This window comes from Bufo bufo, chromosome 3 (genome assembly GCF_905171765.1).
Source record: "Bufo bufo chromosome 3, aBufBuf1.1, whole genome shotgun sequence".
Lineage (NCBI taxonomy): Eukaryota > Metazoa > Chordata > Amphibia > Anura > Bufonidae > Bufo > Bufo bufo.
In genome coordinates this window covers 618,654,106-618,668,600 of record NC_053391.1, presented here as the reverse complement: position 1 = coordinate 618,668,600, position 14,495 = coordinate 618,654,106, and the positions used below count along the sequence as shown (strand labels likewise).

The 14,495-nt window shown below is 45.5% G+C and overlaps 1 protein-coding gene across 1 annotated transcript in view; it reads left to right on the top strand.

Annotated features, from left to right (window-relative positions):
- Nucleotides 1-14,217, top strand: part of FREM2 (FRAS1 related extracellular matrix 2) — a 216,893-nt gene extending 202,676 nt beyond the window's left edge. The window contains exons 22-24 of the mRNA XM_040426093.1: nucleotides 1,827-2,014; nucleotides 7,459-7,605; nucleotides 12,168-14,217. Coding sequence (XP_040282027.1) covers nucleotides 1,827-2,014; nucleotides 7,459-7,605; nucleotides 12,168-12,683 — 851 coding nt within the window. The 3' untranslated portion in view covers nucleotides 12,684-14,217. The remainder of the gene's footprint in view (nucleotides 1-1,826; nucleotides 2,015-7,458; nucleotides 7,606-12,167) is intronic.
- The last annotated feature ends 278 nt before the right edge of the window (nucleotides 14,218-14,495 follow it).

The window sequence follows — 14,495 nt, the reverse complement described above, 5'->3', positions numbered from 1 at the left end:
CAGGGCACTCTCGGTTGCAAGGAACACCAGCCAGATGGAAGTTGAGGTGCCCTTAATGGTAGTGGGTATGCTTAGGGTGCTTTGGTGACTGGGCCTCTGTGTTCGTGACGCTAGCACCGTAAGTTGCAATCAAGAGATGGAGCAGAAGAATCAGGAATGAGGCAGTGGTTAAACCAAACAAGAACTTGTCAGATGTAGTAAGGCATCCAATATCATCACTTTGTCTTGCATACAGATGGCAAAAATGGTAAAGCTACAAATCCAAATTAGCAGGCTCCTTGAGGTGAAGTGTAGCGGTTAACTCCAGCTCACTTTAGTAAAGGTGATGTTCCTACTTGTACTTCGTTTCTGATCTTGCTCTGATCACTCAGCCTTTCAATAGTAGTTTAGATCCTCTGTAAATAAGTATTGACAGATGGCCTTTCTGTCCTTGGTTATGGTGGGCAGCCTGTCGCTTAGAAACTCTCCACTTAATGCAAAGGATCAGATAGTCCTAATCTTGGACCCCAAGGTTGAGGTAAATTGGTTCCCCTGGGCTAGGCCCAGGAGGACAGAGACAACATTGTCTCCTCTCCTTCCTCCTAACTCCTAGTCTCTCATTTTCTGTGGTTGCAATATATAAATGTGTGCGGTAGAGACCTCTAGTGGTGGAAACATGTAGTGCATGTTACCAGCCTGTAATATGGATTTAGCAGTATAGACATCTGTGGCAAACTTGTCCCATGTGGACACTCCCTTAGGGACCGTTCACATGCATTTTTTACTGCGGAATTATGGCGCAGACACCACAACGAAATTCTGGCGTCCATGTGATTTCTTCATCCCGTTGTTTTCCATGGCAAGCAGTGCTGAAGATTGCGGAGTAACCGCGACCATGCCGTGAAGGAACATGTCCCTTCTCGACACAGTCATGGCTTTAAAGCTACGCAATCTTCAGCTCTGCCTCCCATTAAAAAGAATGAAAGGCAGAAGCGACGTGCCCGGCGGCTGCTTTCATCCGTGCCAGTATTCATCCGTAAAAAAAACGCGTGTGAGTGGCCCCTTAGGTGTATTCTTTTTTTTTTTTTTTTTTTACCAGCACACTGTATGAACACTCTACGTCAGTCTCTTCCCCTAGGGCAGATGCACCACATTCCTCAGAGAGCACACATTTAAGACTTAATTTCACTTAAAGGGAACCTGTCATGGGGATATTTGATTATAATCTAACTAATTATATACAATCATTAACTACTAAAAAGTACCTTAGATGTATTCACTTACTAGTGTGACAGATAGTTACCTCATAATATACACACAAAGATGCCACATGCTAATGAGCTGATTTGAGTCCAGCGTGATGTCATTGAGTCCAGCGTATATTTAATTCAGAGATATAGCCACTCCCCTGCCCACCTGCTGCTGATTCATATGGAAAATAACTGTCAATCAGCAGCAGGTAGGCGGGAAGAGTCAGGAGCTCATGAATATTCATGACTCATCATTATCAGCTGGAGCTTTTCAATACAAGATATTGGCAGATTGACTGGGTCAATTAAAGAAAGTGACCCAGCATTTTGCTAAGAGAATCAGTCATTAATTTATGTTGCCCTTAGTTAGGACACCATAAAACTGGTGACAGGTTCCCTTTAAGCTACATTTTTAAAGCCATACCCACTTTACTGGTTTGTATATTTGGTTAAAAAAAAGTGGCAAAGAGACTATAATTACACAATGTTAGTGTTTCTATTCCAGAAAATCACCCCCTCCCAAAAAAAAAAAAAAGAGGCCCTTTAACAAGCACTTTTTACTATCCACAAGGCTGTGACTGATTGTGTTTCCTGCAGGTGAAGTCATCTATGGTCGAGTGATGGTTGATCCAGTCCAGAACCTTGGAAACTCTTTTTACTGCAGCATCGAGAAAGTCTTCCTCTGCACTGGAGCCGATGGCTATGTACCCAAATATAATCCCTCCGATAATGAATACGGCTGCCTCGCCGACTCTACGTCTCTCCTCTACCAATTTAAGATATTGGTGAGTTTAAAGAGAAAAGGCACCATGAAATGCAGTGCAATCTTCAGGCAGTGTGTTATAGAGCAGGAGGAGCTGAGCAGACTGATATATAGTTTTGTAGGAAAAGATTCAGTAAGACTTGTAATTTATTAATTTAAATCTCTGCCATTTGTGACTTCAGCTGTACACGGGGAGGTACGGATGTAGCAGGGTTAACACACAAACTCTTAACTCAAATTTCTTAACTCATCGTGTTATCTTGAAACAAAAGCCATTGAAAAGCAATTAAAGGTGTTTGCTTAACGCATTTAGTTTAGATAACACGTCTCATAAAGCATGTGTGTTAATTCTACTGCATCTGTATTATCAGTGATCGAGAGCACTCCCTGTGTAATTGTGTATAGAGAGATAAAGGTCAGTCACTGATAGCAGTACACGGGGAGGTGTTATCAGTGATCGAGAGCACACCCTTTGTAAGTGTGTATACAGAGATAACGGTCAGTCACTGATAGCTGTATACAGGGGAGGTGTTATCAGTGATCGAGAGCACTCCCTGTGTAATTGTGTATAGAGAGATAAAGGTCAGTCACTGATAGCAGTACACGGGGAGGTGTTATCAGTGATCGAGAGCACACCCTGTGTAATTGTGTATAGAGAGATAAAGGTCAGTCACTGATAGCAGTACACGGGGAGGTGTTATCAGTGATCGAGAGCACACACTTTGTAAGTGTGTATACAGAGATAACGGTCAGTCACTGATAGCTGTATACAGGGGAGGTGTTATCAGTGATCGAGAGCACTCCCTGTGTAATTGTGTATATAGAGATATAACGGTCAGTCACTGATAGCTGTATACAGGGGAGGTACGAAAAATTATAAAAATCAAAGGGGACCCATCATGCATGTGGAACCTACACCCCCTGAATTTCATGGTCGCTGTCATGGCACTTAACAGGTAGAACTTAGTGTTAGGTTCCCGTCTTACAGAGATCGCCTTGACGTGCGGCAGACGGGCTCAAATGATTTTGTACAAAATGTATTTGCCAAGCATCTCTACTTTATTAGCATAGCATAATCATTATATGTTTTTGTACTTTATTTGTTTCGCAGAGAGCTGTTGCATTATATGTTGTGTTGTTTTATGTTTGCAGTCATAGCAGCGTGCACCTGTGAATTTGGATGGGATGTGCTGACAACCCCTTTTGTGTTTCCATTGTATACAGGGGAGGTGTTATCAGTGATCAAGAGCACTGCTGGTGTAGTTGTGTATACAGGGATAACGGTCAGTCACTGATATCTGTACACGGGGAGGTGTTATCAGTGATCGAGAGCACTCCCTGTGTAAGTGTGTATACAGAGATAACAGTCAGTCACTGATAGCAGTACACGGGGAGGTGTTATCAGTGATCGAGAGCACACACTTTGTAAGTGTGTATACAGAGATAACGGTCAGTCACTGATAGCTGTATACAGGGGAGGTGTTATCAGTGATCGAGAGCACTCCCTGTGTAATTGTGTATATAGAGATATAACGGTCAGTCACTGATAGCTGTATACAGGGGAGGTACGAAAAATTATAAAAATCAAAGGGGACCCATCATGCATGTGGAACCTACACCCCCTGAATTTCATGGTCGCTGTCATGGCACTTAACAGGTAGAACTTAGTGTTAGGTTCCCGTCATACAGAGATCGCCTTGACGTGCGGCAGACGGGCTCAAATGATTTTGTACAAAATGTATTTGCCAAGCATCTCTACTTTATTAGCATAGCATAATCATTATATGTTTTTGTACTTTATTTGTTTCGCAGAGAGCTGTTGCATTATATGTTGTGTTGTTTTATGTTTCCAGTCATAGCAGCGTGCACCTGTGAATTTGGATGGGATGTGCTGACAACCCCTTTTGTGTTTCCATTGTATACAGGGGAGGTGTTATCAGTGATCAAGAGCACTGCTGGTGTAGTTGTGTATACAGGGATAACGGTCAGTCAGTGATATCTGTACACGGGGAGGTGTTATCAGTGATCGAGAGCACTCCCTGTGTAAGTGTGTATACTGAGATAACAGTCAGTCACTGATAGCTGTACACGGGGGCAGCTATAGGTTCAGAAAAAAACAAGTTTTACTGAATCTTTTCCCATAAAATTATATATCAATCTGCTCAGCTCTTCCTGGTCTGTAACATGCTGCAGATTGCACTGCATTGCCTTGCAAGTGAAGACAGCCTTTGTCAAGATGTAGCCTGAAACACCCCTTTTTCATCGGTGCCTCAGGCTGCTGCTCCGTCGCTCCACCTTGCTATACACTGCAGCCCTGCTTGTTGATAATCTTTGCTGCACAAGAACACTAGGATTTCACTGCACTGTGAGATCACAAAATGATTACCGGTAAAGATTACCGGTCATAGCAGCTAAACCAGAAGTAATTTAAAGAAGCACTCCCACAAAAATGTTTATTTTCTGACCTGTTAAAAAGTTATATGATGTAATCTGTAGTCAAGGTAATCTTCTTGCCAGTGTCTGTATGTGTGAGTTATCCCCTCTTTTCTTATCCTCAGCTTTGTCATGTGACTTTCCAAATAACACAGCTTCATATGTGTGGACTGGAAACCAATTTCTCTATGTATTCCTATGGGTGCAGTGGCGTAGGGATCGCCATAGCAACCATAGCAGTGGCTATGGGGCCCTACGCCACTGGGGGCCCGTCCGGGCCGCCTTCTGTTGATTTTTTTATTTTATTTTTATTTACATACACACCACACACAGGCAGCCAGGCCCGAGCCGTGGACCGCCCGCCCACTACACTAGACTAGTGTAGTGGGCGGGGCTCGGGTGGTCCGCGGCTCGGGCCTGGCTGGGGAGGAGTCAGGACTGGAGCAGGGCGCACGCAGGGCCGGGCCGACACTGAGTAACTCAAAAGATCCGATGGTATATTCTAACCCCCAGGCGTTCCCATGGTGACGGGGACGCGTGCCTGGGGGTTAGAATATACCATCGGATCTGAGTTTTCACGAGCTCAGTGAGATCGTTAAAACTCAAATCCGATGGTATATTCTAACCCCCAGGCGTTCCCATGGTGTCAGGGACGCTTGCCTGGGGGTTAGAATATACAAGGGCCACGCCGCTCACAGGAGTATATTTATAAACTAATCAGTAACTAACTACTTTAACTTTAATCATTGACATTGCTGATCTCTTTACTGGGATATCTTACTCTGTCTTAGCTCCGGTAACAGCAGGCAGTGCGGAAGGGCGGCGCTCACTCACTGACGTCACGCGCCTGCGTCGCCTAGTGGGAGGAGCAGGCGCGTGACGTCAGTGAGTGAGCGCCGCCCTCCCGCACTGCCTGCTGTTACCGGAGCTAAGACAGAGTAAGATATCCCAGTAAAGAGATCAGCAATGTCAATGATTAAAGTTACTGATTAGTTTATAAATGTACTCCTGTGAGCGTCGAGGAGGGGGATCTGTGGATGTTACTGTTTAGGGGAGGGGGATCTGTGGGTGGCACTATTTAGGGGAGGGAGATCTGGGGATGGCACTATTTAGGGGAGGGAGATCTGGGGATGGCACTATTTAGGGGAGGGAGATCTGGGGATGGCACTATTTAGGGGAGGGGGATCTGTGGATGGCACTGTTTAGGGGAGGGGGGATCTGTGGATGGCACTGTTTAGGGGAGGGGGGATCTGTGGATGGCACTGTTTAGGGGAGGGGGGTCTGTGGATGGCACTGTTTAGGGGAGGGGGATCTGTGGATGGCACTGTTTAAGGGAGGGGGATCTGTGGATGGCACTGATTAGGGGAGGGGGGATCTGTTGATGGCACTGATTAGGGGAGGGGGATCTGTGGATGGCACTGTTTAGGGGAGGGGGGATCTGTTGATGGCACTGATTAGGGGAGGGGGGATCTGTTGATGGCACTGATTAGGGGAGGGGGATCTGTGGATGGCACTGTTTAGGGGAGGGGGATCTGTGGATGGCACTATTTAGGGGAGGGGGGTCTGTGGATGGCACTATTTAGGGGAGTGGGATCTGTGGATGGCACGGGGGGGGCATACATTTTTTTTGCTAATGGGCCCATGCATTTCTAGCTACGCCCCTGTATGGGTGCCTCAATGTCAGGCCTCATGCACACGACCGTATGTATTTTGCGGTCCACAAAAAACGGATCCACAAAAATACAGATGACATCCGTGTGGATTCCGTATTTTGCAGAACGGAACAGCTGGCTCCTAATAGAACAGTACTATCCTTGTCCGTAATGCGGACAATATTAGGACATGTTCTATTTTTTTGCGTTACGGACATACGGAAACGGAATGCACACAGAGTACCTTCAGTTTTTTTGTGGACTCATTGAAATGAATGGTTCCGCATACGGTCTGCAAAAAAAATGGAACGGACACGGAAAGAAAATACGATTGTGTGCATGAGCCCTCAGTCTCATAGGAATTAATAGAGAAGTAACTTCCTGTCCTGTGTCAGTTGGAGATCAGAGAGCTGGTCACATGACACAGCTGAGGATCAGAAGGGAGGTTATAACTCACAAATACAGTCACTGGTAAAAAAGAAATTACATTCACTACAGTTTACAGCATTTACCTTTCTAATAGTGTTGAGCAAACTTGTGTTTTAAGTTCGGCGTCGAAAGTTCGGGTTCTGGTTATCGAAGAATCGCGTTATGGATTCCGCTACCACGGACCATAACGGAATTTAGAATCCATAACGCGATTCTTCGATAACCCGAACTTTAGATGCCAAACTTAAAACACAAGTCCGCTCAACACTACTTTCTAACAGGTCAGAGAATAAATATTTTGTAGGAGTGCTACTTTAAGGCCTCATGCACACGACCGTTGTTTTGGTCCGCATCCGAGCCGCAGTTTTTGCAGCTCGGATGCGGACCCATTCACTTTGAAGGGGCCGCAAAAGAAGCGGACAGCACTCTGTGTGCTGTCCGCATCCGTTGCTCCGTTCCGTGGTCCGCCAAAAAAATATAACCTGTCCTATTCTTGTCCGTTTTGCGGACAAGAATAGGCAGTTATATCAATGGCTGTCCGTGCCGTTCCGCAAATTGTGGAGCTCACAACACACAAAAACAAAACACACAACGGTCGTGTGCATGAGGCCTAGGCAGCATCAGATGACTGCTGTATATATAATGGAAGGGATCTGCTGCATTTTGCATCTAATAGCAAAATCACATCTGTTACAGTTATGAGTAATTACGTTTTTTTTGTTTGACGTAACTTGAAGCTTCTGGACCCCAATGACAAAACTGCAGCAGGGTCCCCCCCTAACTCCTACATATCATTTATAGCATTGCTGTATGTGTAGGGAAAATGGGATCCTCAGGTACCAGGGCCCAAATGCCACTGCAGCCTCTGTACTCCGTATAGCTGCATCCAGACATATAAAAGTCATTGCCGGTCATGCCTGTTACTTCACTTATTTGACTTGTGTTCATGCAGGATAAAGCACAGCCGGAAACTCAGGCTAGAAAATTTGGCAGCATCTTGTTTAACGCCAGGCTGGCAGCGGATGATCCGGAGGCATTACCGCTCGTCAGACAGCCTGGCTCGGATGGATTTAAAGTTGACTCCACTCCTCTGTTCCAGGTGAGTGATCCCTGACAACAATCAGTGAGTGAGTCCTCTCTTATCTGAAATGCTGTTTCCTGTCATTTGCTGGTAGAAAGTCTTAACAGGAGTCATTCTTGTCTTCTCTCCAAAATTGTAGATCCCTTATGTGTAATGAATGTAACACATTTTCCTTGTCTTACTTAACCTAGTAAAAACGCACAAATCTATCATCCTCATCTGTCAGCCCTTCCATAATGCAACAGATGAAGGAGTTGTCCAGGATTTTGATATTAATGGTCTATCCTGGACAATCCCTTTTAAAGGTCATCAGTCATGAACAGCACACTTAAAGGGGTTATCCCAAAATTAATGTAAAAAAATAAAATCATACCTAATCTAGTACATGACAACCTCTTTCTAAGAAAACAGAACCAGCCTTGTACCTCACATGGATCCAGAGATCTCTCCATTCATTGCTCCAGATTTATTTTAAGCTGGCAGTTTATGGGGCATGTCATTTCTCAGAGGGTATGTCCTGACTGCTGCAGGTGGTGGCAGTTGAAGGGTGGGGGGAAAAAAAGAGCAAACAGCAGGTGGCGCTATACAGATATGTTTCAGTGACTACCGCAGTGGCTATACTAAACTTTTAATTGCATGCAACTACAAAAGATTCAGGTGCTGGTTGGAAAACTGTAGAATTATTTTTGTGGGACAACCCCTTTAAGGACTTGTCACCTTCCCTGACTTGTCTGTTTTAGTAACTACTTGCATTCAAAATGTAATAACGATTCTGGAGTATCTGTCCTTATGACTCTATGTTGTGCCATTCCTCTTTTATTCCTGCAAACAGTTTGCAATAAAGGTCTGGATGGGTGTTACCAGCTTGGAGGTGTGCCACTGCAGAGTCTGACACTGACAGCACTGATTGAATAGTTTCACACTGTGCAGGAACACCCCCCTGCCCCTCCCCCTCCCAACTAATAGGACCCACTATACCATCCTTAAAACTATTAGGCCCCTTTCACACGGGCGAGTTTTCCGTGCGGGTGCAATGCGTGAGGTGAACGCATTGCACCCGCACTGAATCCGGACCCATTCATTTCTATGGGGCTGTGCACACGAGCGGTGATTTTCATGCATCACTTGTGCGTTGCGTGAAAATCGCAGCATGCTCCTCTTTGTGCATTTTCCACGCAACGCAGGCCCCATAAAAGTGAATGGCGCTGCGTGAAAATCGCAAGCAAGTGCGGATGCGGTGCGATTTTCACGCACGGTTGCTAGGAGACGATCGAGATGGGGACCCGATCATTATTATTTTCCCTTATAACATGGTTATAAGGGAAAATAATAGCATTCTCAATGCAGAATGCATAGTACAATAGGGCTGGAGGGGTTAAAAAAAATAAAATAAATGTAACTCACCTTAATCCAATTGATCGCGCAGCCCGGCTTCTCTTCTGTCTTCTTTCTTCAGGACCTGGGTAAAGGACCTGTGGTGACGTCACTGCGTTCATCACATGGCCCGTCACATGATCCACCACCATGGTAAAAGATCATGTGATGGACCATGTGATGACCGCAGTGACGTCACCACAGGTCCTTTACCCAGGTCCTGAAGAAAGAAGACAGAAGAGAAGCCGGGCTGCGCGATCAATTGGATTAAGGTGAGTTAAATAATTTTTAATTTTTTTTAACCCCTCCAGCCCTAATGTACTATGCATTCTGTATTCAGAATGCTATTATTTTCCCTTATAACCATGTTATAAGGGAAAATAATACAATCTACAGAACACCTAACCCAAACCAAAACTTCTGTGAAGAAGTTCTGGTTTGGGTACCAAACATGACGATTTTTCTCACGCGCGTGCAAAACGCATTACAATGTTTTGCACTCGCGCGGAAAAATCGTGCATTTTCCCGCAACGCACCCGCATCTTATCCGGGCAAAAAGCATGACGCCCATGTGAAAGAGGCCTTAGCGTTGCTGCGGACAGGGCAGAGAGGGAGGCAGTTTTTTTTAAGAAGGGTCCCATAATGATAAGCTGATCACAGTTTGTCCTTCTTGCTGCTGGGACCTCCAGTGATCTGCAATATTCGTTGGAGGAACTTGCCAACAAATGCTTTTTAGTGCCGCCACCAGGGGCTGACTGGGAACTTAAAGTGGCCCTGGAAAAAAGCCTAAAAGTGGCCCCATGTTGTAGGTGGATCCAGATTGACAGAAGGTGAGGCAACAGAAGTATGTGGGCCAGCAATACCTAATCGCAGCACAAAACACTGCCCCTCCAGAACCAAACACCACAATTCTGCATACAATCAGTTCCCCCCAGTGCCATCAGCTCTCTCCCACCAAGTTCCATCAGCTATCCCCCACCCCAGTGCCTTTAGCTCTCCCCACCTAGTGCCATCAGCTCTCACCCACCAAAGTGCCATCAGCTCTCCCCCACCCCATAGCTATCAGCTCTACTGCCCCAGTGCCATCATCTCTCCCCCCTTGTGCCATCATCTCTCCCCCCCTTGTGCCATCATCTCTCCCCCCCTTGTGCCATCAACTCTGCCCCCTTGTGCCATCAGCTCTGCCCCATTGTGCCATCAGCTCTCCCCCCATTGTGCCATCAGCTCTCCCCCCCATTGTGCCATCATCTGTCCCCCCCTTGTTCCATCAGCTTTACTCCCCAAGTGCCATCATCTCTCCCTCCCTTGTGCCATCATTTCTCCCCCCTTGTGCCATCATTTCTCCCCCCTTGTGCCATCATTTCTCCCCCCTTGTGCCATCATCTGTCCCCCCTTGTGCCATCAGCCCCCCCTTGTGCAATCAGATTTACTCTCCCAGTGCCATCATCTCTTCCTCCTTGTGCCATCAGCTTTCCCCCCACTGTGCCATCAGCTCTCCCCCCACTGTGCCATCAGCTCTCCCCCCATTGTGCCATCAGCTCTCCCCCCATTGTGCCATCAGCTCTCCCCCCATTGTGCCATCAGCTCTCCCCCTTTGTGCCATCAGTTCTCCCCCCTTGTGCCAAAGTCTCTGCTGCCCTGCTCCTCCTGACACCCGGATTGCACAGCTTTATTGGTTGCTATGACGCTGTGCACTCCTGGCGCCCGGCCTTAGTCACGCCCCCACCCCCCAACAACATCAATGCTTTTCTAGGTGACATCACACAGAAGGGCAGACAGACTGACCCCCTGTGTGAGCGGCAAGGTGCTATACCCCGCAAGGCACAAGACAGAACTGACCACAAGCCCCACAGTTCACACGTAGAAATAGCTGCATAACGAGGGCACCAGATGAGCCACACCCAGACCAGGGAAAGTTAACCCCACCAGAACCAGGAGTAACCACAAGCACAGAAAACAATCACAAGTGTCAGTTCCCACCAGTCACAGAATGCTGCAGCCAGCACGCCCCACATGACAACCAGCATACACAGGATAACTGTAGCCAGTACGAAGTTACAGGCAGCCAGCCTCCACAACAACTAGGAGTGACAGAACCGCACAGTGATACAAACACAAAAGCATCCAAACTCAGACCCAGTTCACACACAAGGCAGTAGCCAGCATGCATCACAGAACCGGCATACATGGGAACGCCACAGCCAGTACACAAAGCACATGCAGCCAGCCTGCATGGCACCAGTCACAGAAACCACAGAGATATGGACGTGGGGATAAACAAACACAGGCAACAGTTCACACAGAAAACTGCAGCCAGTACGCGAGAGCGCATGCAGCCACCCTACACAGAACAACTGTCTCAGTGAACCGCACCGTGACAGACTCTCTTGGATTGTAGTGTTTCTTCATTATAACATCAGTCTGAGTTACAAGAAATAATTGTAATATCACCTCTTCTACATCAAACAGGGCCGGTTACGTCAGATGAAATCTTAGGCCACAGTAGTTCTCCAGTACTCTTGACTCTTTTTCCCTAGTCTGAAATGCAGCTGCATTTCTGTGTATTGGACATGTGTAAGTCACCACAGTAGTGAAACCATAAAGTAATTACAGGAACCAGTTTTAAATTTTCTGGTTCATTAAAGGGGTTTTTTAAAAGCTATATACTGATGACCTATCCTCTGAATAGGTCATCAGTATCTGATCAGTGGGGGTCCGACACCCGGGACCCCCGATGATCAGCTGTTTGAGAAGGCAGTGGCTCTCACAGTAGTACCATGACCTTCTCGCAGCTTTTTCTAGGCCATGTGACGTCACATTCATTGGTCACATGGCCTGGATGTAGCTCAGCCCCATTGAAGTGAATGGGCTGACCTGCGATACCAAGCACAGCCAACATACAATGTATGGAGCTGTCCTTGGTGAGCAGGGAGAAGGCCGTAGTAGTGCTACTGGGAGCACCAGTGCCTTTTATAACCGGCTGATTGCGGGGGTCCTGGGTGTCAGACCCCCACTGATCAGATACTGATGTCCTATCTTGACTTTTTTTGAAAATTGTCCAAAGTATAGGTCATCAGTATAAAAGTCTTAGAAAAGTCCTTAAAGATTCACAAGAGCTTTGGTTTTGGAAACATGCATAAAGTCAAAGCCTTTTTATTAGTTTGCAACAACCATGGCCCTGAGACCATCCTGTGTATGTTTTGTAGATTTCTACAGGCCGAGAGTGGTATATGCATGCAATCTACACCATGAGGTCCAAAGAAAACGCCAACAGAGGCATCGGAAAGAGAAGCTTAGAATACCAGTACCATTCTGTACTGAGCACAGGGACTTTTGGAGAGTCAAAGAGCAGTCGTAAGAAGAGAGATGTCAATGAAGTCCCAACAGTTGCTAAGGAAATTGGCATGGAGAACAACAGAGGAACCAATATTCAGCATATCGTTTTAGAACGTAACAACAAAAAGACAATTTCTGAGAAGGAAATCATCCCAGATGGGTTAATACCAAGAGAGGTGAATAATAAGGAAAGTGAGATTAACGTGGTCATCATTGTGGTCGTCATCGCTGCCATATTGTTATTAGTGGTCTGTTTGATAGCGATCATTTTATTCATGTTCAAGCGTAAGCAAAAGTCCAAAAAGAAAGAAGAAGGGAGAGAGTCGGGAAGCAGCGAGCCCATGATGCCTCCTCGGGGATACAGTACAGACAGCTCTGAGGTTTGACATTGTGGATCCATGAGCCTAGTCATAAGTGCCTCAAAAATAGCAAATTTCAGAATTTTCTAAACTCTTTCCAGAAGACACATATATGCTGTGTGCCCAGTGGTCCATCTACTCTTCAATACCTCATGTATGTTTAAAGTGTTGGAAGGACCATGAGGGCACCAATGGGACCGAAACATCAAACCAATGTCTGTATACCTGGGATTCCTGACAACCTGAACTCATGCACTAACCATGAAGAGGCGCTAAAAGGACTGTAAATGAGGATTATCCTCTTGTATTTCTTTTATATTATTTAAAAAAAAATTGAAATATGCAAAGGTGCTGATAGCTCATCTCCTCATTTGCAGGGAGAGCTTTTCCTAATAGTATCCATTGGGGTAGGTTCACATGGAGTTTTCTGGAGAAAGTTTTGAGACAGATTTTCCTTCAGGCTTATTAGCCAAAGCAAGAAGTGGATCCAGCAGGAAGGAGAAGTATTAGCCCTTCCTTTATATTTCCAATTCCTCTCAAATCTGCTTTTGCCTTTGGCTGAAAAACCTGCCTCAAAACCCCCTCCTAAAAAACTCTGTGTGAACCTACCCTTAGAGGTTCAATGATCATACTCTAAATGTCAGTTTTATAATATTTTTGCAGAGACTGTATACTCATCATCGTGAAGATTGCTATAAAATATTGTTCTTTTTATGCCCAGTGGATTCATCTAGTTGTATTATTCCTTGTTAACCAAAGATTCCTCTGAGGTTAAAGGTACTAGTCTAGGACAAGATGGATTCCCCAGTCCATGATGTTTTCTACTTAGGACCACATAAAGCAGTACATAATAAGGGGGTCTGCAAGATGTATGGTTAGAAGAATGCTGTCATGCTGATCATGTGAAGTTCTACTCGTTTGCTGTCTAGTGGGAAACACCATATAGCAGTCCTTCTCCCATATAACCCGGTTGTTTATAATAGGAGCTTCTCCTTATAGATGCTGCCTACCATATGTATCTAGGAAATAAAAAATATTGCCCTTAAAGGCTATGGACACCTTCAAGGTTTTTTTATGATTCCATTTTACTCATTTTGGGCTAAAAATCATTTTATCGGTTGGTCTTTATTAAAAATATCCAGCCGTTTCTAAGACACAATCCCTTTAAAATTACTTAAAATTGGTTTTCCCGTCTTAACATTTGTGGCATATCACTAGTATAAGCCACAAATGTCAGACAGGTGCAGGCCCCACCTCTGCTTGTCTTTTATTTCAGGGGCCTCACCTTCTCTATCTCCAGAACGGGGTCCCCCCCCCAAGGGAAAGCAGCTTCACACGCACCACCACCCTCCATCTATGGGAGTTCTGAAAATAACCGTATGCACTGGCTCGGCTATTTTGTGAAGTCTCATGGCAGTGAATGGAGAGGATGCTGTGCATCAGGGGCCCCATTCTGGAGATAGGAGCAGGTCCCAGAGGTGGCATATCCACACATGTTGAGATAGGAAAAGCCCTTTAAAGGAGTTGCACAAGATTAAGGAAATCTGGCAGAAACAGCGCCGCTCTTTAGTTTTTTTAATAACAGTTGATGCTGCTTGACAAGAAATACCACTGGTGTTGGTCTCACCATGTCAGATAGTTCTTGTAGATGCTGTAGGAATCTGGTTCTCATTAGTCGCGTAAGACAAGGTTCCCCCGAACCAGCTATAGACTGATGGTCACAAAAAAGTAGGAAAATACTGTTGTAAGTTTTTTTTTTTTTACAGAATTATACAGGAAAATGCCGGGAACAAGTAATTTATTATTGTGGCAATCATTGAGCCTCTTAAGGGTATGTTT